This window comes from Phaethon aethereus, assembly GCF_964289735.1.
Source record: "Phaethon aethereus genome assembly, chromosome: 2".
Classification (NCBI taxonomy): domain Eukaryota; kingdom Metazoa; phylum Chordata; class Aves; order Phaethontiformes; family Phaethontidae; genus Phaethon; species Phaethon aethereus.
This window is the reverse complement of record NC_138582.1, coordinates 170,980,925-171,006,387: the sequence shown is the minus strand read 5'-3', so window position 1 is coordinate 171,006,387 and position 25,463 is coordinate 170,980,925. Positions and strand designations below refer to the sequence as shown.

The window sequence follows — 25,463 nt, the reverse complement described above, 5'->3', positions numbered from 1 at the left end:
TTCAAGCCTTTCACTTCTGAGTAGACTGTTGTGAACCACATGCTTTGTATTTAGCCTGAGATTTAAAAAAAAAAAGTTAGAGGGTAGGTTTCTTCTGTTCCGTCTTTCCTAGAAATGTCATTTTTCTTTATTTTAATCTATTGTCTTAACCTTTTCTTAGGGCTTTTTATACTGCGGAGTTTTTTTATACTTTGTAAATTAAATTGCAAGTTTAAGTGGACCGGTTCTGGCACCTGCAGTTCAGTTTGCACTTGGTGAACAGCCTAGACGTAAGCCTTACTGTCAAGTCAAAATACATTTTGACGAGAAGGATCTGCATTAGTTTATTTTACTGTGTAGTGCACTCTGGCTTAATCTTCTGAACTGTGGCTGCTTGTGCTTCCCTCCCTCATTCCCCATGCAAAAATAACTTTCTTTAGATTGTCTGAGCTGTAAAGCCTATTCTGGTCTCCTCTCTTGTTACTGCTGTGTTGCTAATAGTTAAAGCACTGAAAGTGCTTCGGTTGGTGTCCAAGAGCACTTCCCTTAAGACCACGTTGCTGACAGCTAGCCTCAATCCTTCTTTTCTAATTGGCATTTTGGCATCTCCTCGGAGTACTGCTTAATTCTTTTACTGCTAAGCTCCTTTTCTTCCTTCCTTTCAGAGGGCTTGGTTCCTAGCTCTGTTCCTGCGTGTTCTCTCTGACCAGCAGCTCACGGCAGCGGTGCCTGACGTCTGTTTGGCCGGTGTTCAGTCCCTGCTTATGTTTTCTGCCTTTCCTTCCCCTAGGCAAAACTCAGTAATTTGATCAAACTGCCTGTAGGCTCATACCAAGTGCTCAGTGTGTGGTGTCTTTTTCTCCCTTCTGAGGAGGTACAATGCTGGAAGACTTTCTAAAACAAGCTGGTAATGTTTCTTTTCCTTTTGTTTATTTTTCTCATGAGCTTTCTTTCTTTCTTTCTTTCCGATTTCTATAGCTGGATACGGTGCCTTTGCTGAAGCGTTGCACATGCCAGAATTGCCCGACCCCCTGATCTGTTCCGGGATGGCAACTAGGTGACGACAGTTGAGGATGACCCTGACTGAAAAACTGCGCGAGAGGATATCGCGGGCGTTCTACAACCATGGGCTGTTGTGTGCTTCCTACCCCATTCCCATCATCCTCTTTACTGGACTCTGTATCCTGGCCTGCTGGTAAGTCACACGAAGTACTTGGTGTCACACGGTGCTGCTGCTTTGCGGGGTTTTCAGAGCAATGCCCCGAACGAGTTCAGGTTTTTCTATCTTGTGGGCTATCCCAGGAGTTCTTTTTTAATGTAATAAATTTTTGTCATCTTTTTTTATGGGACAAAATAAAAGTCAGGGATGAAGTATGTTCATGTGGTTTAATAAGTTAGTAAAAACTAATTGAATAAGTGAAGTAAAGCAATATATAAAATAAAAGTAATCCCCAAGCACGTGGTTGTGGATTCCAAAACCAGGACTTAAAAATGGGGAGAAGGAAAGTTGATCTTTCTCTCCATAGTTGCCTGTTCTGTTGTCCCTGAAGCTTGTACTCTCTTCAGCTCTTGCCTTGGCATGCAATTGGTGGTTGTTCTTGTAAATGCCCTACTGTCATTACAGACTCTAACTTGGGTACAAGTTGCAGCTGAATATATTTTGATGATCAGGAATGTTACATGGACCTTTTAATTTCCAGTGAGGCGTTATTATTGCTGGAGTTGAGAAAAGTTTTGTGCTCAGGGTTGTGCACGAACACATGCACAGACGGATTCTCTTGTCAAGGTTTTAATTCTAAGTATCATCTCTCTGTTGGTCAAAATAAACCCTAAGTGGTGATGTACTTCTCTGTGTCAAGAAAAGCTCCACCTGTGTTGATACAGATACAGACAAATTTTATTTTGAGCATCGCTGAGGATAAGACAAGCTTCTTTCATCTCTACAGTTAAAGATTATTGAAGTGATTATTTTCATGTATTGAAAAACCTGTGAGATCACTTCTCATGCCTGTGACTCTTCAAGGTTATGAGCAGCAACAGAGGCGTTGCTTTCCTGGTTTTTCACCGCTTCATATGAATTCTTGTAATTGTTAATGATAATAGTTTTATTTTCAGATCCCTTGTTCTGTAGAAATATGAAGGGTCTACAAGGTGCCAAGCAAGTGGATTCTACATTCTGTTTATCTTTGTTGATATGTTTGCAAGTCACGGCTCTTATCTTTTGACTTCAGCTTTGCTGGATGCTGCCTTCACGTGTCAAGCCTGCATTAGCCAAAACAGGCCAATTCATTCACCGTGAGGTCTGAATCGCCATGCCGCAGCGCTCTCGCTCGCTGATTGCTTCTCAGAGCTTCCAGTGGTATTAGACTCCTATTTTCAGTTACTTTCAGGTGCTGTTGCTGGAGGTAAATGCAGGAATGCAAGACAACTGCTTCAGTATAAAATGTTTATCCATATGAATGTTGCAGTTTGGGAGGGATCAAAATAAAAACTGCATGCTTATTCCCTTTCCTAAGTTTAGGATTTCCCAGACAGGAGGAAATCTGATCTAGGATTACTAGCAGCTGTCCTCATTCTTCTTGGGAGCCTTGTGCCCACTAGGTCAGAACTTGTATCTGTCCTGTCTTTGTAGTCATATGTTTAGAGCAGTGTGAATTAAGGTGTCTCATGCAGAGCTTCAAACCAGGTTGTCTTTGGCAGATTAGCTGCTTGTAATGGTGTATTTGTGAAGGTGTCTGCATTACTCAGTGCTGGTATTTGAGGATATTGGTTACCTTTAAGCTGCAGAAATTTGTCCAAGACACCATCAGGCATAACGTGAATAGTCTGTTTTCTTTAATGAGTTTCAGTAACTCATTAGAAAAGCAAATAATGGTCCTAGGAGAGACAGGTTAAAAAATACTGTGACACCCTTTGAGAGCAAGAGTACCCTGGCAAAAAATGGAAGTGCAGTGTGGGTGAAGTGCTCCCTCTTTAGAAGCAATTTTTGGGGATGTTTCAGTTCCTGTTCTGAGCTGCTCTGTATTAACGGCTGTTAACTAGGTGTTAAGTCTGGCTTGAGAAGTGGTATTACTAACGAGGTCAAAACTATTCCAGAGTGCAGCCCTTCTACACTTGAGCATTTCAGTGTGGTAAGACTGAACTCTGACACGATATCTGTGCACAGGATACTCTGAAATATTTATTGAAAGTTTAGTTTTGAGATGAGGTCTTCAAGTCTTCCTCTCAGTTTGAGGTTGAGGTCTGACTTCATTATTGACTTCGATGATGGAGCAGACTGCACCCTCAGCAAGTTTGCAAATGATATAAACTTCATATATCATGAACTGGAAAGTGGAAAACTGGATGAAGTGACTAGATAAAAATGGAATGAGTGGCTGATACACCAGATGGCTGCACTACTGGAGAAATGGGCAGAGAGGAACTTCGTGAAGCTCGACAAAAGAAAACGTAAAAGAAAGACTAACCCCAGGCACCTGTACAGTCTGGGGGTCAGCTCTAGGGAAAGCAGCTTTGCAGAACAGGTCTTGGAAGTCCTGGTGGACACCAAATCTAACAGGAGCCACCTATGTGTCCTCATGGCAAAGGTGACCCACAATATCCTGTATAACTATATGAAGAGAGGGCGTAAAGAGAACGGAGCCAGACTCACCACCCCGTGGGTGCCCAGTGACAGGACATGAGGCAATGGGCACAAGCTAAAACACAGGAGATTCTGCTTATACAGAAGAAAACACTCTTTTACTTTAAGGTTGCTAACAATTGGAGCAGGTATCCCAGAGAGGTGGTGGAGGCTCTGTCCTTTCAGAAGCCATCTGGACACGGCCCTGGGCCACCTGCCGTGGCTGACCCTGCTCGGAGCAGGTTTAGGCTGGCCGATCTCCAGAGCTGCCCTCCAGCCTCAGCTGTCTGTCATCCTGTCTGTGTGCTTCTGAGTCTGCCTATGAAGTTTATAAAGGAGCTGTGCAGTGCAAAACAAGTTAGGAGGATTGTTTTTAAGCTCACTTTCCAGTTTCTCTGGTGTAAGAGTTCTGTTGATTTATCAGGGTGTTAGGAGTGTCCTCTTCTCCCATGCTGCTTTCCTTCCATCTTCTGGTTTTTTTCTAAGCTGAAAAAGGAGGTGGTGCTAAAGGGAACATGCATCCTTGCTATCAAGTGATCTGAGAGTTAACTCCTGTTTTCCTGGGGCTAGGTAGCTTTGCAATTGCAGTCCACGTATTGTTCACTCATTTAAAACAAGAAATAAAACTTATTATATCCACTTGCAATGAAGCTATATTGCCAAGTATATTGTATTTCAGATTCCTTGGCTTGTACTATAATTTGGGTATTTTCTTGCCAGAGCTCAAATTCAGGGGTTGCTCTCTACAGTGAGCACTTGATAAGTATCCTTAAAAGTCCGAGATGCCGCTTCCTTGTTTACTCTGTGTGGAATAATCTGGTATTTGTAGTGTGTGGCTGCACACAGTTGTTAGCTCTGTGGCTTGTGCAACTATAGCTGTTGTTGAACGCTAATCCCTTAACAAATGGGTAGGGACTATGACCGCGTAAACCCGGAGCAAGATATTCAGTAGCTTTTCAGACTGTACTGCACTAGAATCCTTCTATACAAGTCTTTTCATCAGATATGATGAAAAAAATTTTATAGTTTTGGCGGGGCAGGGTGCCAAGGCCAACGAAAGTGCTATAATTTCTTTTTGACTAAATATATGAATGATGCCTGAATATATGAAGTGGTATGAAATAACAGGAAAACAGAAGGGATCAACAGTCAGCTTAATGACTGCTGGCTATCTATGGGGTGGGGCAGGCAACTGCAAGTGTAGCAGTTATTTGGGAAAATAAATTTTTAGCTAATATACTAACTCACTTTAGGTTGAAGTAAAGTCCTGGAACTCTGTCATGTGCTGGGCATCTCATGCATTGTACGCTCGCCCTATTCTTCTGCTCTTTCCAAGGCGTCTACTGCTGGCCACTGTGAGAAATGGGCTGCTGGGCGGACGGGCCCTCGGTCTGAGCCAGCACAGCTAGCTCTGTATTTGTTTTCGACTACCTCCATTTAAATAGCCTGCCAGAACGCAAGCTGTCGGGCGTGTTCAGCGCGTAGCATGGGTTGGGTGCTGTCTGCAGACGGTTGCTTACTGGAGCTGGCCACCTCCTATGGAAGCTTTCTGTTGGCTGAGGGGAGGAACTTGCTGGTGGCCACAAAGTGCCACATCTGCATTTTTTCCTGCAGTCATATCGTGAGGACTCTGAGTAATGGTCTTTGGCACCGATTTAGTGCTGGAATTTAGTTTGTTTGTGCTCTTCAGAAGTGTTCCATTTTCTTAGGACAGATCTCACTAATTCATCTCAGCCACCTCACTGCAAAAATGAGCGAGAGATGTGCTGAAATTTGGAGAAAGAAGCTGGTGGAAAAAAAATCAAGGCCCAGGTTATTTAGGCAACGCTTCTGTCCAACATGATTGGTAAGAGACCCTCAGCACTGTTTGCGTAGTAATGCAGATCACTGTCTGAAACAGGCATGGACCAATAAAGTAGTAGGAGCTACAGGTCTGTCTAAGGAGGAAAGAAGATACACGAGTGATCCAGTGGTTTCATACTGACTTCTATCAACAGGGAAGGAGCTAACAACATCCTTGGTGTTACTGAGAAGATTAGTCCTCCTCCTTTTTCCACCCACTTCTTCAGGGACAAGGTAGTAGAGCAAAAAGGAAGCATTTTGTATTCTTCAGCCTTAAACATGGTTAATAAATACATTGTAATGTTCAGGGAACCAAGGGTGGGTCTTACATCCTGAGTTCCTGAAAGGGAGAGAGTTGAAACAGAGTCTTCTCTTCTTCTGCGCCTGTGTGCACCCCGAATCAAGGAGAGCTTGTGAAATTCTGCTGCAGAAGAAATTAACTCAGTCGTTCTCATTTTCCTCCCCCACACCTCAATAAAACTTCATCACTTTTGCGTTCAGATAACTCTTTTTTTTTTTTTTAAAAAAAAAAGCTGAAATAAACCACATGGTCCATAATTTATCCAGCATCAGTTTTGGTTCTGAATCTGTGTGACAACATTGTGGGTGTTTCTCCTGCTCTAGAAAGGTTGGGTGTCATGCATCGGGTAGCACACCACAGAGTGTCTGCTAGAGGTTGTTTGAATGTATTCTGTCTTTTTAACCTTGCAAGTATTTTGTGTTAACACTATTTTTAATGTCACCTATAGACAAGACATAGCACATCTGTTTTTGTTAATAAATTAATATTCAAAGGAAAAGCAAAAGTGCCTGACTCATTCTTAATCTAAAGGTCTGAGCATCCGAGTCATAGTAGCCTTTACTTCACAGGGAGGGTTTTCTGGAGAACTAGCTATTGACAGATGTAGGGCTTGCAAGTTAACTTGTTGTTTTACTATATATCCCTTTGTAGGTGACATTAATTTTCATCATCCTACCCAAATGGATCTGCATTAAGAAACATTCCTGTTCTTTACAGGGAGAAACTTACCTCAGTGTTTCCTTTTTTTTTTTTTCCTTCCCCTAGTAGAAGGAGAGTGCCACTTAAGCCTGTCTGACACGAGTAGTCTGATTTAGATATATTAGTATAATATACCTATTATTAGTATATTATATTAGTATATATATTAGTAGTAGTATAATATATCTATCTGAGCTCCTCCTCAGCTCAGAGGAGAACAGATGATACCTATAAATCTGGTAATCGGGGTAAATTTGAAATTCTTGTGTAGTTCTGAAGAATAGTTTTTAGTTAAAGAATTTAAAATCAAACAGTTGACTCTGTGAAGCAGGTTTAGGAGAATTAAACAGGGTGAGTCTTTGCAGGTGTTCATTATTTGACTGAAGCACCAGGTTCCGCTGCTAAAGAGTTGTGGAACTGACTGGAACCAGAGCCCTTCTGTGTGTACACATACATATATTTCCTTCTAAAAGAACATTTCACTATCTTATAGGTTTGTACTATCTTGTGTGATAAGGGTTGGACCTTTAAAGGTCCCTTCCAACCCAAACTACTCCATGATTCTAGGATAACCAGAGGAGCTGAGTTGCTGTCGCTCTTCATCTTCCATATCCACAGAGAACACCGTCTCCTGTGGGACTGCATGATGAAACTAGAAGCAAGTTCTGTGTAACGAGACCTCTGTTCTGCTTCACAGAAAAAAGGAAACTGGCAGCACAGAGCAAGGGGAATCTTTACTTTTGCAGTGCAGATTTTTGAGGGTCCTGTCAGTGGGAAACAGGGCAAAGCAAACATAATTTATTCAGAAACAGGTATTGTTTATGCACTTACCAAGGTGAAAAGGGAACTGTTGCTGCCCAATATCTGGCCTTCTCTACCCTCTGGCAAGCTGCTTTTTATCAAATTTCATATTTCTCATTAGCAGTGGGTTTTCGGATTGTTCTATCATTGTCATAGTTTAGGCTGGAAACAGGCTAAAAGCTTGTTCTACAGCGTGCAAAATGGACGTGGTAGCTATTTTAAGGCAATATATTGCCACCTTCCCTCTTACCTAAGACCTGGCAGCTCTCTACTTTGTTTCATATTCACCAGCCAAAGACTATTCTGGGGTGGTGGTGATCTCTGCTTTGATTCTGAGAAGGAGGAATATGCAATTGTAGGGTTTGCAGTTCTGTTGAGCTGCCAGCTGCCTCGGGCTGACCTGGCAGTTCTCCATCTTGGCCCTCTAAGCTGTCTTGAAAATATGTAAAGTAGCTGGATGAACATTTTTGCTTGAACCTATCTCATGCTTGGTAACTAAAATGCGCCCTTGCTTGAATTCAGCAATACCAACTTGTAGATGATCTATTTTTCCTTTACTATGGATTTGCAGAAGGGTGTCAGGGTGCACTGTCACATGAGCATCTAAAAATAACCCTTCTCAAAACAAAAACTTATTTTTGAGCTTTCCTGTCACCTGCTTTAGATCCTACTTTTTTTCCCTCCTTTCTCCATTCTTTTCATTCTGGTGTTCACCTCCTTTCCTGATGGTCAAAAAAATCTCTAACAGAGAGAATTGTGAGGAGAATCAGACCTGAGTGCTAGGAATCGCTTCCCTGTAACTCACTTGGAGCAGTTCTTGCATGTGGGAAGAAGTGCACGTGGGAAGGACCTAGGCCTGTCACATCTCACAGTCCTTGCAGCGTTTAGTGTCTGTGGGAAGCCAGGATGCTTCTGACAACTCAGCAGCAGCTCTTGGTTTGTTTTTTAAGTGTCTCTTTACTTAAAAGACGCTCTAACATTGATGTCTGAAGCAGCAGGTCTGGCGAATTTCCTGGTATCATTAGGTGGTTCTTTCTCACTCTGTCCTTTTTTTATCTCTGCTGTCAGTCTGTCTCGGGTATCACTGACTAGATCAGCTGGTATCACATGCCTGTATAATGCTAAATAAATTCAAGGACTAATGTTTTAGGTTCTTACTGAAATAACATACAGTAAGTGTAATCTAAAATGCATACTTTGTGTGTTCTTCCATCAGACATTCTCAAAACCTTTCATAAAGTTCATCTCGTTCTGACCCCCCTGCCATGGGCAGGGACACCTTCCCCTAGAGCAGGCTGCTCAGAGCTCCATCCAGCCTGGCCTTGAACACTTCCAGGGATGGGGCAGCCAGAACTTCTCTGGGCAACCTGTTCCAGTGTTTCACCACTCTCATAGTGAAGAATTTCTTCCTTATATCTAGCCTAAATTTACCCTCTTTCAAAATATGAAGACAGTATCAACAAAGACAAAAGCTCTTGCTCCTGGTGAAAGTACTAACCTACAAGAGTAGAGCCATGACTGAAAACTGTTATGCCTCGCTGTCTTTAGCAGTGATGAGTATTGGAATTAGGACTCATGAGCTTATAGGGAAATGAAAAGGATTATGTGTTACTTGGCAACATGGCTTTTGTTGACTGAGCAGCCTGGAAGTATAGAGGAAGCTGAAGGAGCCCATCAATGTGACCTGCAGAAAACTAGATGGGATAGAGAAAATCTAACGCTGTTTTGTATCACACAAGCAAGAGGCAGTTTGAATAGCTGTGATGTTAGATGCTGCTTTCTCCTTCCTTGCCTACTGTAGCGATGGATTAAAAATGTGGATTGGAGGGAACATAGAGATCTTTTCCTACAGCATAAATCCTGCTCCACATTAATGATTTAATCAAATTGCAGGTAAATGCTGAAGTTGATTTAGATATCAACAGGTCTACACTGACAAGGGGCCCGAAGAAGACGGTGGAATATAGGAGTCTCAGTTGCCTTGGTTTGCCAAGCTGCAGTAGGATATAGTCCTCAGCAGTGCACAGACATCTCTAGATTATTTTTTTTTGTTCAGTCAGAAACTTCTCTTTTGTTCTTCTCCTCGTTTTGTTGCCCTTGAGTCTTCCAAGAAATGCCATTTATTCTTTCCTCCATTGCATTTGCATGTACTTTCAAATTTTTTGTGCAGGTTTGAAAATCCTAGCATGAAAACTAAAAACCAATGGAACAAAAAGAAAAACCCTTCATCATTCAAAAATAGCCATAGTTGCTGTCCCCTGTATTTTGGGAGGTGGCTTGCACTTCACGATAGGATTGGTTCACTTCTTCCCTTCTACAGAAAAGTAAGCTTTTCTTTTTTTTTTTGTTTTCCCACAACAGAAAAAACAAATACTGAATTCTCAGCTAACCTTCCTACTAGCTGTCATCAGGCAGCCTATCCTATCTTGCATCTTTCTCCAAGGCCTTGTATAACCCCAAGCCAGCTGGAAGCTGGGTACAGATTGCCATTGTTTAGATGAACTTTCCTCCTTCCCAACCTCTCAGGTAGCCTCTGTAGCTAAAGCCAAGGCTACTGTGAACAGCAGGTACGTACATAGGAGGAAATTGTTCAATAGTAGAAGAGTTGACACACATCTCTGCTCCACTCTGGCAACAGGCATGTTTCTTGGTGATGAAGTGGTTTTATTCAGCTGTAAATATATTAGTGGCTGAGAACCAACATGATGGAGCAACTGACAACCATCTCCAGAGGCTAGTTTTTTTAAAATACAGAAATACTTTTTTCCCCAAGTTTCTCTGGTATGTAAGCCGGTGTGTTAAGGCCTTCCTTTGTGGCCTCAAGCACAGAAAGGCCATAACAGAATCCAGAATTGCTTGACGTGACACACTCGGTACTGACAAAACATCTCTGGTTATGGGCAGGTTGTTATTTTGCAGGCAGCTGTGGAAATTCAGGTCCTTCGCCTGTCCCTCTGCTGCAAGGTGCAGCTCTGCCAGTGGTTCACCTTCAGCCCCTAATCCGCGAACAGCGGCAAGGCCCGTGTAACGTCGCTGTTAATGACCTAGAGGAGGGAGCAGAGCGTGCGCTTGCCAAGTCTGCGTGGGAGAGCAGTCAGTATGGCGGGGAGCACGGTTGCCACTCAGAGACACTCTGACGGTTGGGAAGATGGACCGACAGGAGCCTCGGGAAGCTCAGCAAAGGCAAAAAGGCAAATGCGGAGCCCTGCACCCGGGATGGAGAAAGCCCCTGGAGCAGGCCGGGCTGGAAAGCAGCTTTGCAGCAAAAGGCGGCTTGGACTGAGTCAGGCAGCATGTCCTTGCAGCAGAAAGGCCGGCTGCGTCCTGGGCTGCACTGGCAAGCGTAGCCAGCCGGGTTACGGGGAAGGGAGTCTTCCCTCTGTTCGGCTTTTGTGAAACAGCAGTCCTGCGGTGCGAGGAAGGCGTTGGCATACTAGAGCACATCCAGCAGAGCTATTGGAGTGGGGAGCTGTAGAGTACCGTGGAGGAGGGGAGGCTGAGGAGACTGAGTGTCTTCAGCTCTAAGTCGTGATCTCACTGCTGGCCTACAACTACTTACTGGGAGGGTGTAGAGGAGGGGGAGGCAGATTCTTCTCATGGTACGCAGTGGAAGGACAAGAGGCAATGGACAGATGGGCAATTCTGAATAGATCCAAGGAAAAAAGTGTTCGTTATGAGGGTTATCAAATACTGGAATAAGTGCCTAGAGAGGCTGTAGGATCTCAGTCTTTGGAGATACGCAAACCCAGACTGGACATGGCTCTGAGCAACCTGCTCTTGCTGGCCCTGGTTTGAGCAGGAGTTTGCACAGGAGCCCTCCAGAGATCCCTTCCACATGGGGGTCTGTGACGATGGAGGTCATTGCTCAAAGCAGGGCTAACCCCAGATTTAGGCTTGGAGCTCCGTCTGGTTGACTTTTGAATATCTCCAGTGATGCAGAGTCCACAGCTACCCTGGTCCCTTTTCCCGTGTTTGACTGCTCTCATTGTGAAGACTTTTTTCTTCTGCCTAATTGGAATTTCCCTTGCTTCCCTTCCCTGTACACCCCTGAGACAAGTCTGGAGTCATCTTCACTATAACCACTAATTAATTAGCTGAAGACTACATTTTAGATTCCGTCCTCAGTCTCCTCCAGGCTGGATGAGTCCAGTTAACCCAGTATCTCCTTTTGCACCATGTTCTTCTGCCACATCACCATTTTGGTGGCCTCCACTGGGCTAGCTGTGGTAAGCACAGGCTGGTGAGGCTGGCAGGCACCTCTAGAGGTCATTTGGTCCAACCCCGCTGCTCACGCTGGGTTTAGGGGTGCTCTACTGAACGAGCAGGATGAGGAAGGGTGTCTACGTGTTCCCTAGGCTAGATGTGGGTGACTGGACAAAGGGAGGGATGCAGTCATCTTCCTGGGAGGTGGCAACTTACTGCTTCTGTAGGCTGAGCTCATTGCACCCGCTGAAATTACTTTCATTTCTGGCTACAGAAAATAGTTTTCTTACCGAGCAACTAGTAAGAGGGCAAAATCCTTGCATCCCAGCAGGTCTTCAGGAAGTGGGGGTGGGGAAATCCATTACACATCGGCCAGGATTTGGGGCATTTTTGCTTTGAAAGACAGCAGGAGTTGAAAGAGTTTTCAAGGTAGGATTGTGGGCAGGGCTAGCTGAATCTTGCTGAACTAGGAAAAAGCCCTTGGGAAGTGTTCACCATCCAGAAGAGCTCAATGTTTCCATCAGTCTTCACTGGGTGCCATAGCTGTGACCTCCGGCAGCGGTCGGGTCTTCACCCCTTGACTGTGGAGATGCAACCATTGCTCTCAGCGTTGCCCACAGCTTCTGGGCAGCGAGGCTTTGAGTGCCGGACGCTGCTTGTTCCGGCGTGTGTGACAATAGCCTGGTCGTAGGGGAGAAGCCTCAGCCAGGGAAGTGACAAGATCACTTCTGAAGCCTGAGCGGCTCCGCTGGTGCTTGTGAGGCAAAACCGGCGTGTCCCGTTGTTACTCCTGCGACGCGCTGGCTGTTTGGGTTTTGTGCCTCTAAATGAGTTAACTTCTAGAAAAGATTATTGTTCAGACCCCTTAAAACTGACAGGGAAATCCACCTCCGGATAAGCATGCAGTGAGAATCTAAAGCGTTTTCCTTCGATTTCTGGACACACGTGGGCATCAAGATCAAACTCATTTGGGGAAAAAAAAGATCTTCCTCAGTCACCTGTTCCCCTCATTCTGCTTTTTTTATCACATATACTCGGTTTTATTGTTTTAATTTATGTGTACCTCGGGCTCGGTCAGACGCAGGATGATCACTCTGTGCCTCTCCCCCAGGCTTTTGTTGTCAGCAGGTCATTTGTGACAAGCAGGTGCTACGTGTCGTTTCGAAGGACCAAACCCGCTTGCTGCTTGTGAGAGAAAAGAGGCTGTGCTGTGTCTCCAGATTGTGGCTTTTGTTGGGAGTTTTCACCTCTGATGTATTACGGCATGATTTTATTATTCCTGTTTCTCTTCCCTCCCATTGCACAATGAAATTATGATAATTAGATGTTGAATTTTTATCAGACTAATAAAATAGTAAATCTGACAAGCTTTGCTGCTGATATCATTGTTCTTTTTCAGCCTTTTGTTGTTCAGTCTGAAGCTTTGTCTTTAGCTGTTGCTTGTCCTCTCCGTGGCCTATGATGATTCAGGCTAATCCCTAATGAAGTGGGCAGAGTATTGCACGAAAACAATTCCAAGGCCTTTATATTTATTCTGGCAATATTGCAAGAGGAGTTCAGCTATAAACGGGAAAATACGTCAGAAATTTAAGGCCCAATACATTGTTGTGCATCAGACAACAAAAAGACAGACGTTATCTCGTCAGAAAGCCCAGGAAACTCGGGTCTCTGGCTCGTTTTGGTGCTGACAGTTCCAACTGGTTGGTCGATATCTCTAACAGCAATCTTGCTTTTTCCACCAGTTCAATTCTGATACCCTTTTAATCACTTTTGAGAACGTCTGGAGCTAAAAGCACTAAACCCTCTGAAACGTCAGTTTCTCAACTTTCAAATAGTTTGAAATCTTTGTTTTGGGGTAGCTGCTACAATCATCTAAGGTTGTAGTAGCAAAGGAGCAAGAAGATAAATATTTTGCAACTGTTTTGGTGTCTCATTGCTGCTATTAAAAGTGCAATGAAGTTAATGGCAAGTATTGAAGATAGTTCAAACCTTAATGAGGAAAATTAGGTGATTTGTGTAGGGTTTGGGTCAGGAAAGCAGCCGTCTGAATACAAGGAATGTCTCATTTTTGTGTGGGCTACAGGACAGTTGAGACGTGGCTGTACTTAAAGTTTTTAGCACTACTAACTTCTGGGTCATGCCGAGTAATTCAGGTGAGGTCATGCAAGAACTTCCCTTCTTTTTCTCCCAGGGCTTTTAGTTAAGCCTTTCCAAGGGAGAAAGACCAATTATCTCTTACACTGGGGAAACCCATCAAACAGTTCCTGTGAGAGCCAACGTCGTCTGTATTGCAGCTGTGTCTCCTGTCCCACAGAGGTTGGATTTTAGCTGGAGCGGGCTCATTTTTCATGACCCATTCATTTTTTGAGCTCTTCTTGGAGCCTTCTTCTAAAAGCCTAGTTAAAACCAAAGTGCAACGTTTCTTGTTATGTCTTAATCATAGTTACCCGCTGCTGAAGCTGCCGCTGCCTGGAACAGGACCTGTGGAGTACAGCACCCCCGTGAAGGATTACTCTCCACCCTCTCCAGACGCAGGTCTGCAGCAAGGGGATCTCAGCGAGCGTCCCGACTGGGTGAGTCTCGCATTGGGGGTGGCTGGGTGTGTATGGGGGGTATGGGGAGATGAGGTGGTGAAACCCCTGCTGTCTTACCTACGCTGTACTGTAATCAATGGAAAATATTTCCGATGATGTGTTGCTTTGTGTAACTGCTAGGTTTAGGCAGTATTTGTCTTGTATTAGTCTTTATCAGAAAAATGGATGCTAGGGATTTGCAAGAGTTAAAAGCTTTGAAATGCTGTTTAAGAGCCCATTTTTCAAGGATAACTTTATTTAAGGCGAGTAGTGTGCTTTTTAAAGCATTTTTAAGTTTTAAATAAGTTTAATGATGGGTTCTGGCATAACAGGCCCCAGTTTCCTAAAGTCATACGAAGGCATGCAGTTTCCCTAGAGCAGCAGGACAAGCCTCCTGCTGACACACACGGCTTCGCATACCTGCCCTTGGCCTCCTCTGAAGGATGAGAATAGGATTCTGTAACTGTCTGTGGAGATGCTACTAGTAATTGCGATGGTGGTTTTGCTGTTGTCAGCCTCTCTCTGAAGGGATCTGGATTCTGGCTGTCAACCAGCTTATCCTTCAAAGATCACTAACTAGCTGTCAGAAGGGAAATGTGTGTCTGGCATGGAGGTGGAAGACAGACTGTCCAGCTCCTCAGTGCTCGCAATTTTCTCTCCTTTGGCTTTAAATACTGCATCTAGCAGGTTTTTTTCTGATGATGTAGGTAGTGTAGGCTTCACCTCCAAGACACAGGTTTTTTCTTAAGGTCACAAGCAAGAGTTTTTCATTTAAATTAGAATTTAGGCAGCCAAAGATTCTGGCTGTGGGAGCTAGCTACTACAGTATGGTCTAGGGAGTGTAGGGCTGCTTGAAGAACCTGGTGAATTGAGTATAGTCTAAAGGTGGGGTTTGGTTTTATTCTGTTTTGGGGTTTTTTTTTAATTGGCTGGTATGTATCATACAGGTAAACTGGACTTAAAACCTTATGTTAAGGGTAAGGAATTGACTTTTCTTTTGCATGAGCAAACTGGAACCCTGATGCTTTCCAAGAAGGCTGATAACCTGGTCCAGGAAATGAGGAAATAATTCTAAAATCATCCTTTGTAACCTGTATTGTTCTTTTTCATTCCAGGGTCTCTTGAGTAGAAGTTGCCTGTTGGCTTAATGCTTTTGATGCCTCCAGCTCTCTACTCTCTCCATGTGTGCTCTTCTCACTGTTATTGAAATGATTTGCCACCTTCTACACTCTCTGGTGCCACTGAGAGCTTTTTGCACTATGCTGTTAACTCGGGCTGCTGCTGGCTGATTAAATCTTCCCTTCTGCTTTGTTGCCTAGTTCAGCTAATAGAGCACAAAAGTTCTGGCTGCCACAGCATGTCAGCACTGCAGTCCCTAGAGCAGGGTCAGCAGCCTGGGCACAGACACCAGGAAGATTTAAATGGCACACAGCAGAATCAGCACAGGTTGGGGGAACTGCAGCGGTGCGAGAGGCATCTGTGAGAGGCAGTGAGGCCCTGCGCCTGCCTTTCATTCCAGTACCAAATTCAGCAGGAGCTGGGAGTCTCTGCCTCACAAAGAAGTGCAACAGACTGATGCCAAAATGGTCAGTGGCATTTTGCCTCTTTGAGAAACAGACTCTTTTTGTTCTTGCTAGGTTAGAACTGTCATGTTTCACCTCTAATTTGGGAAAGGAGAATATAGTCTGGCAAACTCCTCCTGAAAGGTTGCCAAGCTGTGGTCTAATTCTGCTAAGCAGCTTCCCACTCACCGTGTGTTTTCATTCTCCCTCTGGTTTTCCCCACAGTATGTTGGTGCTCCTGTGGCCTACATTCAGCAGATCTTTGTGAAAGCCACTGTGTCCCCATGGCAGAAGAACTTCCTCGCTGTTGATGTATTTCGTTCACCCCTCTCCCGCGTCTTCCAGCTAGTGGAGGAGATTAGAAACCATGCCCTGAGAGACAGGTAATTACTGTTCATGAAAGTTTGTGTAGAAGGCAGACCCACCACTGTACACACCCATCTTCTAAATTACTGCCTCGTAAGTCTGATTATTAGCTTTGCATTTGTAAGATTCTAAAAAGTAAAAGAAAATGAGAGATCACTGCTAACATGTGACATCATATCCATCCTGCACGTAGAACAGTTTAGCTTTTGTGCTAGAGAACTTGACCTGTCCTCTAGTCACTTGATAACTGTCAGGAACCTTCCAGTCAGAGTCCTAGGCAGAGAGGTCTGGAAGGGGTCTCCAAGGTTATACCTGTTACAGCAGATAGCAGCGTCGTATATTCCCTTCATAAGCATGCAAGCTTCGTACTAAAGCAAGTTCATTTGACTCCACCATGCCTATTGTGAAGCTCTTCTAGAATTTCACGTGGTCAGGAACCTTCTCATGACTTCCCACTTTTAGGACCAGTTTATACTTGCTTGGTTTTGTCCTGACACAGTCTTTGTACAAAAATAGCTTTCCTCTGCTTCCAGATGTTTACAGGGAGAACTAATACTCCTCACCCCAAATCCTTGTTTGTTAAGCTAAAGATACGGAACTCTTGGCTTACTCTGGTAAGACAGCTCGGTATTCAGTTTGTCATCCTGGTTGCTCCCCTTGGCACTGTTGTTAGTGTATCATTCCCGAAGGTGGGAGATCAGAACTGTACACAGTATTCTCAGAGAAGTCTCGTTTGTGTGTTATTTTCCATGGAAATGCTTTTCCTGAAATATAGTGAGATTGCATGTCCCTTTTTCATGGCCAGTCACATCAGTTTTACACATTGTGAAGTGATTGATTAACGTCTCCATGTTCCTCTCTGTTATTTCCAGCTGATGAACTCCCGCCTTATAGTAGAAACTGTGTTTAGTCCCCAAGTGCGTGGTCTTGCACTTTGTACTGTTAATAGAGAGGGGATCAAATTTATTGCAGGCCTCACATCATCCATTTCAGATATTCTGTTCCTTTTCTGTATTAACACTGTTTCTTTATTTTGTGTGATTGGCAGATGTCCCTATACCTTATTCCAAGGTTATTAATAAAAATATATAATAATCCTGGTTCTCTGATCTGTCTGTGAGAAATTCCGCTTTGTTTTCCTCAGTACTGGCGATTCCCCTTTCAGCAGCTCCATGATCATTTTCCTGTTAACCTAGTTCTTTACTGCAACACAATTTTTGTGCTAATTTTTGTGTCTTTCCTGAGAACTAAAGGATTTTCTGTGTGGTGCTGCGTCAAAATTGAGGCTCAGGTAGATGAGATCTGCTGTGCTTTCCGCATCCAAGAAATCAGGCATTTTAAAGAAAAGACCACTCAGATTAGTTTGGTGCATTCTCTCGTTGCACACCAAGAATGCATTTTATACACATTAACTTGCCTCTGGTTTTTTTTAGAAACAAGTTTTCCTTTAAGTTCTAAGTTTTTATCTGTGGTCAAGTTCTTGGCTGGGTTTACTTTTTAAGGGCAGAAATGCTTCCCTTACTTGTCTGTCTGTGTTCAAATAACAGACATATGAGAATAGTGATGCTGACAATAGGTCAACTGTGGTGAAAAATGGTGAGATTAGAGTCTTTGATCATCTCCCAGCTTTTCAGCCAGGAGCTGTTTTCATTCTTTGTCCTCTAACTCACATGGGTAGGGAGGATTTACTGCGTGTTCATACTTCCTTGACAGCATCCTTCATTGCTTCATTTTTGAGAATGTCCACTTTACTTCTCTACCTGATGATTTTTCCTTTTTTTTTTTTAAAACCATTCCTTGCAAGCTAGCTGTCTGCTCTCTCTGTGGTATTTCTTTAGAAATGCCATTTATGCTGTTAAAGATGTTGCTCTTTCCTACCAACTCACAAAGGCTTGGCTCTGACATTCTTTCTGTGTTTTCAGTTCATCTCCTCCTTTATCATATGTGTAACTTCAGATAATAATCGGTATATAGTTGCCAGTTACAAGTGAGAAACAACTTGCTCCCAGGACATTTATTGTCTTCACATTATCTCCCCTCGGTGTTGCCCTTGATGAACAGTGATTCAGCATGGAAGCAAAATTAAACTTACATAGCCACCAGAAAAAAAAGACTTAAGCACTTAGACCTAAACCTTGGGATAAGGGCTCCCATTTTGGCGACGGACTCGGGTATTTCAGGAAATGTCTAACTTTGAGGTAAAAGCTGAAATTACCTCAGTAAAGTCATGGTGAAGTTCGTTGTTGTCAGTTGCTTTTGTCAGTATCAAAGTTAAATGCAGCTGATTTTCTTAATATGAAAAAAGGCATTCTTTTATATTAAAGTAGAGAAGGAGCTGAAGACTATTGACAGCTGGATAGGGAACACAAGGTGATTATATTTTGAGCGGTCATCATTCGTAAAGAGTCAGAAGTGAACTGAAATTTGTAGTTTGCTCCAGTTCATGTTTTTTGATATCACTCTCTGCATCCACAACAAACTGGCAGGGACATTGGCTGTGTGCGTTTGCTTCAGAATATGAATGTACATAGGCTTACCTACAGTATAAACTGTTACCACTGTTATGTTTCAGAGTTAAAACATGTTTCAGCTAAAGCTGAAATACAAAACAATAGTTGTCTTACTTTTCCTGGAGCTATTTTTGGAGGCGTCGCTGCATCAGTTCCTTTAAATTATCTTTCAGAGAGGTTTTTTCCCTATGAACACAGTATATTCGAGCATATTTGCTAGGGTTTTCTTTTGATAGCCATGACTTTTCCGAGGTATCTTGCCATACAGTGACAGGATGTAGGTTCTGCAGGGAGTTTTCACAAAGGCATAACTGAAATTATCATTGGTTGGTTTCCATGTTTGCTCTTTGCAGTCATTACAGAAAAAAACCCCTCCTCTAGAGAGGCATTTTACAATAGGACCCTTAACTGATTTGTCTTCTGCAGCTACCTTCTCTGTACTCTGTGAGGCTGGAGCCAGGGAAGGGCTGGTCTTTTGTATCTTAACTTAGCCTTTGTTAAATATACCTTTCCTGTGCAAATCCCACCAGCTGCCCGTATCATGTTGAGGGAGGTGTTCTCTTTTGGATTGGCAGCTCTTCCCTGTCTAGCCAAATAGCATACTGACAGGTTTTGTCACTAAACCTTCACAGTCAGATCCTATTGTAAGCCCAAGTTGAGTCTCGCTTGAATTACTAGTTGATAAGTGTTATGTAATTGTCTTAAAATGAAGTCTGGGAACAAACACAAGAACCCTTTCATACTGGTTACACCTCTATTTAAATTTATGAACCTCTAAGGCATTTTCTTTTCCATACAATGCAGAGTAATTCTGAAAACATTTTGCAAACAGATATTGAATCCTTTGTACATTTTAGAGCACTCGGTACACCTTCAATAATCCACCTCAGGAAGGCTAATAAAGATTTCTGTAAAATATTCCATTGCATATATGGAAAGAAATATGCAGAGGAGTTTAAGGTCTTTGAAGAAGTATTGTAGGGTGACAGTTTCTCTGTAGACTGGAGGTATCTTAAATGTGGAACTGGAAATGGTGGCCCCTAGGATGGATGAAGAGTGAAAGCTATATGGCCAGACAGTATGCAGAGGAATGTTAATGGGGTTCTGGAGCCTGTAAACATGTTACAGTGAGATCCCGGTCTATGGCCCGAGGCTCTTGATCCTTAGTAATTAAGAACAAGAGCAGTACCATGGCGATGCAGGTCCTTGGGGTATTTGTCATCAGCTTTGCCTTTTGTTTGTGAGAGTTGCGACATAGACGGCAGTGTCTAACCTTTGTTTGTGTTTCAGTTCTGGTGTCAAAAGCTTGGAGGAAGTTTGCCTTCAGGTAACAGATCTTCTGCCTGGCCTCAAGAAGCTGCGGAATCTGCTCCCCGAGCACGGCTGTCTGTTACTGTCTCCAGGGAACTTTTGGCAGAATGACCGAGAGCGATTCAATGCTGACCCAGATATCATCAAAACCATCCACCAGCATGAACCAAAGACATTACAAACATCAGCTACTCTCAAAGGTAAGAGGCTGAAGTGCCAAAGAAGCTGTGAGAAATCCCCGGCAGCTTGAGTGGCTATTTTGTGTGCGGTATCTCCAACGTCTAGGTTGCCAATGTTAGCAAATTGGGTGGCATTGTGTTACTCACAGCATCTGCAATGAAGCTACCAAATGTATGTCACCCCTCATTTCATATCTGTGTTTGAACTCGGTTCTATATTTGTGGAAGGTGAATAATTCCACTCAGTCAGCCTCCATTCTATAGGTGTAAAAATAGCAGGTAACTTGTCGAGTCTTTTTGTTCCTCTTACTTTACGTATGCTCTAGCCTCCCTTTTTCCCTCATGCCGTTGTCTGTCTTACTCAAAGACGGTCTCATTGTCACAGATAAATGAACATTCTTCCTGCTCCCTCTTGTGTGTTCATTCATAGTTGCTTGCATATACCAGATCTCATAAAAGTATTTTTCTCTCTTAATTAAAAAAATAAGTCTGACCATGTCTGGGATCATATGGTTTAGTTGTTCCATAAGGCCAGATGAAATGTTGTTCCTTTGTTTTTAAAGGAACTTTGTCAGTGTCAGGAAGCCTGTAGTATGACATATCTGAAAAGGGGTTTTGTAACCCTGAAGTGAGTTTAAAGGTTATTCTTGGAGCATCCAGAGTGTGTGCACGCTGTGGTTTGGAGCATATGGAGCCTCTCTTTGAGCACTCATTTGCAGACAAGGTGGAGGTCCACGATATCCTGGGAATTCCTGAGGCCAGTGGGAGTGGTCATCATTATGCATAACTTTTTTAAGTCTGTGTTTAGTGCACTAGGTTAACGGAAGAGACATTAAATAGTTCTTTGCAATGCAAAGTCTTCCTGGAACGTCTGGTTCAAATCACACACCGACATGCACAAACCAAGGATTCCTTTGGCTGCGTCCTTAAAGATAATGTCTGTCGCCTTTGTTGAAGGACAAATTGGGTGCCCACTTGATGTGCCCGTACACTAACACACAGAGCATGGGGAGCATGCAGGAGGGATGAGAGGTGTGTGCAGTTGGAGGGCTACAGCCTCATCCAGCTCAGAGGGATGGTGTGGGGTAGCTCGCGATACTGGAGTGCTGCTGCAGGAAGGTACAGGCTCTTCAGGAAGGACGAGCGAAGAGTTGTCCTTTGTGTGAGTGAGCAGCGGGAACACGTGGAGCTTTGCTTAGGAACGAGTGGTGAGCTAGTTGAGAGCTTATGGGTTAGGGTTAGGGGGCAGACCTTGTCTGATACAGACTACCTGGTCAGGAGAGAAGAAGTTGAGGACAGATAAATTTCTCACAGGTGCCCATTGCCACTTGTCCTGTCAGTGGGCACCACTGCGAAGAGACACTCCGTCTTCTTTGCTCCCCTGCAGCAAGTACTTGTACACACTGATAAGGTCTCACCAGAGCATTGAGACAGTGCTTCCTATAAGAAGAGTAGTTCCCATTCAGCATTCTTCACGGGGAATGCCTCTTGTGTCCCATCTTTTTGTTTATTTTCCTGTTTTCCTAATATTTCTTTCATACTGTGTTTTTGCAGATCTGTTGTTTGGGCTCCCTGGAAAGTACAGTGGGGTGAACCTCTATAATAGGAAGCGAGTGGTATCATACACTGTCACACTGGGTCTCCAGCGCTATGATTCCAGGTAAGGAGCTTCAGCTGTGCTATTTGCACGTTATGGATCCCTTATTCCTTGGCAAGTTTTGCTGTTTTCTTTACTCTGATTGTTATGTTTTTCTTTAATCTCCATTTTCTTCTGTTTTAGAGTATTTTAGGATCTTCTGAACATGCTATAGAAAGACAGGGTGCTGTTTTTGTAAGAAAACATGCTGTGTTTTAAGGAAATAAAATACTATCAGTTCTCAGTTTCTCTTTAAAAAAAGTGTATATAATACTCAAAGCTGCCAGTGGGGGTTCCTCTGATGATGGCTTCATCTGCACGCAGAGCTGTCATTGTTGCAGCCAAGACCCAGTAGGTCTGTTTTGACCCAGTTCCTGGTATATAGAGTGGTTTGCTTTCCAGTAAGCACTAATTCAGCTGGTAGCAACTGTGAAAGCCCTTTGGCAGTGTTGGCAAAGCTAGCTTGGATTGAGTAGATCTGAGGACTAAACGTTCTGCTCAGCACTGCACAGAATTCCCCAAGGAATGCCTGGGACAGAATTGGCAGCACAGTAGTTGAAACTTGCTCTGCTGCTGCCCTTGCAAGAACCCTTCAGCCTCAAGGACTGTCATGTAGCACCTTTCGTCAGCCGTACTTACGTAAATTCAGGCGGTGTTTGAGACTACGGCATGTTCTGTTCCCCAGGGCCAAGATTTTGGATGATGAGCCCTTGCTTTAAGTCATTTTGCTGAGTCTTCACAGTTATCTTTGAATCTTCATAGAAATCAAGGTCTGTGAGATTTCCAGAGTACGGATGTGATCAATGTAGTTTGGGCCACAAAGAAACAAGACTTACCAGTCATGCCTAGAGGGAATCCTAGAATGGTTTGGGTTGGAAGGGACCATAATCATCTAGTACAATTCCCCTGCCATGAGCAGGGACATCATCCACTAGACCAGGTTGAGTGGTCAGAGCCCTGTCCAACCTGACCTGGGATCTTTCCACGGATGGGGCATCCACGACCTCTCTGGGCAGCCTGTGCCAGTGCCTCACCACCCTCATTGTGAAGAATTTCTTAATTCAATTCTTCTTAATTCAGAGAGAACCGTGCTTTCTAAATCTCTGTGAATCTGTGGAGCTTCTTCCTATTTGATCTCTACCCACTGAGCTCCGCCTTGGATTGTGTGGTTGGGTACAGTGTAAGTGACATCCTCCTGCTTGTTTTTACCTCAGGTTCCTCAGCAGCCTCCGCTCTCGCCTCAAGCTGCTGCATCCCAGTCCTAACTGCACGCTGCGAGAGGAGAACATCATTCATGTCCACTTCAAGGAAGAGATTGGCATTGCTGAGCTGATACCCCTTGTCACCACCTACATTATACTCTTCGCTTACATCTACTTCTCTACACGTAGGTTTGTGGGGTGGAGAGCCTTGAGGGGAGGGCAAGGTGATAAGCCACCTATACACCTGCCAGCTGAATATATGCAGGGGATCAGTGGTGGGGTGCCCTTTCCCTGGCTACAGATAAGAGAAAGACTCCTGTCCATAGCACTGCGGTTCCCTCCTGTTTCAGCAGGAAAGGCGGTGTTGAAATTTTACCCTGGACTGTCATGTAGAGAATTAGTAGTCCTGTTTATCTGATTTCTGCTGATTTGGCCCTCTTAGCCAGTATGATGTTATTCCTTGTGATATCTTCTGAGATGTTTTCTGTCTTATTGCAGTTTTAAATGCCGTAGTAATGATATTTTTTCCAATTTGGAGAGACTAATTCATTGTGAGACAGATCAAATACATGTTCTGAGCTGGTGGTTTTAGACCTTACTAGCCACATTTAAGTTCCTTTTTTCACACCCCAGCAGTGCTGTACCGGAACTAGCTTGAGCTGCAAGCTTTGCATTATCCTCTGTCCCATCCTTGTTACAGTACCTCTTATGTACTGAAGGATCTGGAGGCTTCACTACCATTACTTCTGGGTTGCAGGGCTACATACTGAAATAAGTCAGGATGAGGATCCCTTCTCCTTGATTTTTTATTCATGTCATTTTCTTTTGCTTGGTAACAGAGACTTTGCATTCTGTTTTTCAGGGAAGATTGACATGGTGAAGTCGAAATGGGGTCTGGCACTGGCAGCAGTCGTGACGGTGCTCAGCTCTCTGCTCATGTCTGTTGGGCTGTGCACGCTATTTGGTTTGACGCCCACTCTTAACGGAGGGTATGTTTCCAGCACCAAACCTCTTCCTAAAGAAGGGTAGATGGAGGTGAAATCATTTGAAAACAGCTGTTGAACGCTTCATCTTTAAGATCCAGTATTCTTCAAATAAGCTTACATGTTATTATTTTACACTCTGCTGTGCAAAATTACCATCGGATCCCCTCCTGGGCTGAAGGGCTATGTGCTCCTCTGCTGGCCAGCAAACAGACCTTGTGGAGACGCCTTACTGCTTAGCAGTTGGCTCTTTCTGCCTAACGCAGAAGGGATTGTTGGAACAATGTCTTATTCATAAATTTGATTTCCTGGCAGCTAGGTAGGTGCTCGCATACCTTCCTCCTGCGGTGACTTTTTGTAGCATCCAAAAGGGCTTCTTAGCTTGTCTCTGGCTGATGGAGGTTCATTACATTTTGCTTAGAAAGATCTTTAAAGGTGGCTGAACTGACCTGTGGTATTTGTGCCTGGGAGGCTACCTGAGTGACTTTGCACCCATCACTGGTAGCTGTCAGCTCTTCTTTTATCTATCTGCACACATCTAACATCCTGTGCATGTTAGAGTTGACGTTTGTGACTTTTCACGTGGTTACTACCATATTTGTGTCAAGGTGAAAACCCCTGAGAAAACTCTTAACTGGCACCTCACCTACCTGAGTTCTACACACTCTGCATTTCTCGTTAACTAAAGTTCAGTTCAGAATCTTTCTTTTGATTTTCAGGTCCCTTTCCTAAGTAGTTAAGGAAATATCCATCATTTTTCTTCCCATCTCCTCCTCGCAGCTATAAACTGCAGGAACAATGAAGAGTCTCACCCATAAGGGAGACGACTCAATGCTGGTGATAATTTACCAGGAGCCAGACCTACTGGAGGAATTCCTCTCCTAGAAGCCTAGAAGAGCTATGAATAATTGACTTCAGAAACTGAAATATTTCTTGTTTCTGGTTTTACTGCTGTGGTGCCTAGGAGCCTTAATTATGGATCAAGACCACATTATTCTGTGAGCTGTTTAAAAAAAACGGACATCCCTTGGGATTTTATCATTTTAATGCAAGAAAAAAGGCAATATTTGGATGCAGATACATGGGAGGAATCCAAGGGAACAATTTTGGTTAGTGCAGTGACCAAGGTCTTTGTATATAATGAGCCTTACCGTTGTCACACAGGCCGGCTAAACTAATCTAGTTATTCCTCCTGCAGGATACAAAGAGTCAATTCAGTCCTTATTTATAAAAATAGTTTTCCAGCAAAATATCATTGCCTTAAAATGATTGCACAGACAGTTTCCTTTGGGGTTGAAACTTAATTCTTGCAATACTTTACAAGTTATGTCCAATTAGATGGAAGACCCGTGGATTCTGTGGCGAGGGGGTCTGATGACATTGGGGGGTTTTTTACTTTTGGTGAGTGACCTTTTCCTGAATCTCCAGTGTCTGCCAGAGCACTTTCCTTCTAGTTACCTGATTCCCCACTGGAGACAGAGTGGTTTTGGTGAGTCATATACTGGTGGCAACGTACTGGGATTTGGCCAGCTGGATCTGGTTAAACTTTGATCTGACTTTCAGCCTTTTATATCTGTTTTGTTTACAGGAGAGCCTTCCAGATGTGGGTGTGTTTGTTTTTAATGGTACCTGTATTTATAATAAGCCTTTGTCCGTCACTGGTTTTTGTAAGGTATTAAAATAAAGCTTGTTGC

At 43.6% G+C, this 25,463-nt stretch overlaps 1 protein-coding gene across 1 annotated transcript in view; it reads left to right on the top strand.

Moving 5' to 3' along the window:
- Positions 1-641: 641 nt before the first annotated feature.
- The window catches only part of SCAP (SREBF chaperone), a gene marked incomplete at its 3' end in the record, with an annotated part of 45,817 nt that continues 20,995 nt past the window's right edge, over positions 642-25,463 (top strand). The window contains exons 1-7 of the mRNA XM_082014737.1: positions 642-1,174; positions 13,891-14,020; positions 15,808-15,965; positions 19,749-19,969; positions 21,503-21,608; positions 22,799-22,971; positions 23,649-23,775. Of these exons, the coding sequence (XP_081870863.1) occupies positions 1,053-1,174; positions 13,891-14,020; positions 15,808-15,965; positions 19,749-19,969; positions 21,503-21,608; positions 22,799-22,971; positions 23,649-23,775 (1,037 nt within the window). The 5' untranslated portion in view covers positions 642-1,052. The remainder of the gene's footprint in view (positions 1,175-13,890; positions 14,021-15,807; positions 15,966-19,748; positions 19,970-21,502; positions 21,609-22,798; positions 22,972-23,648; positions 23,776-25,463) is intronic.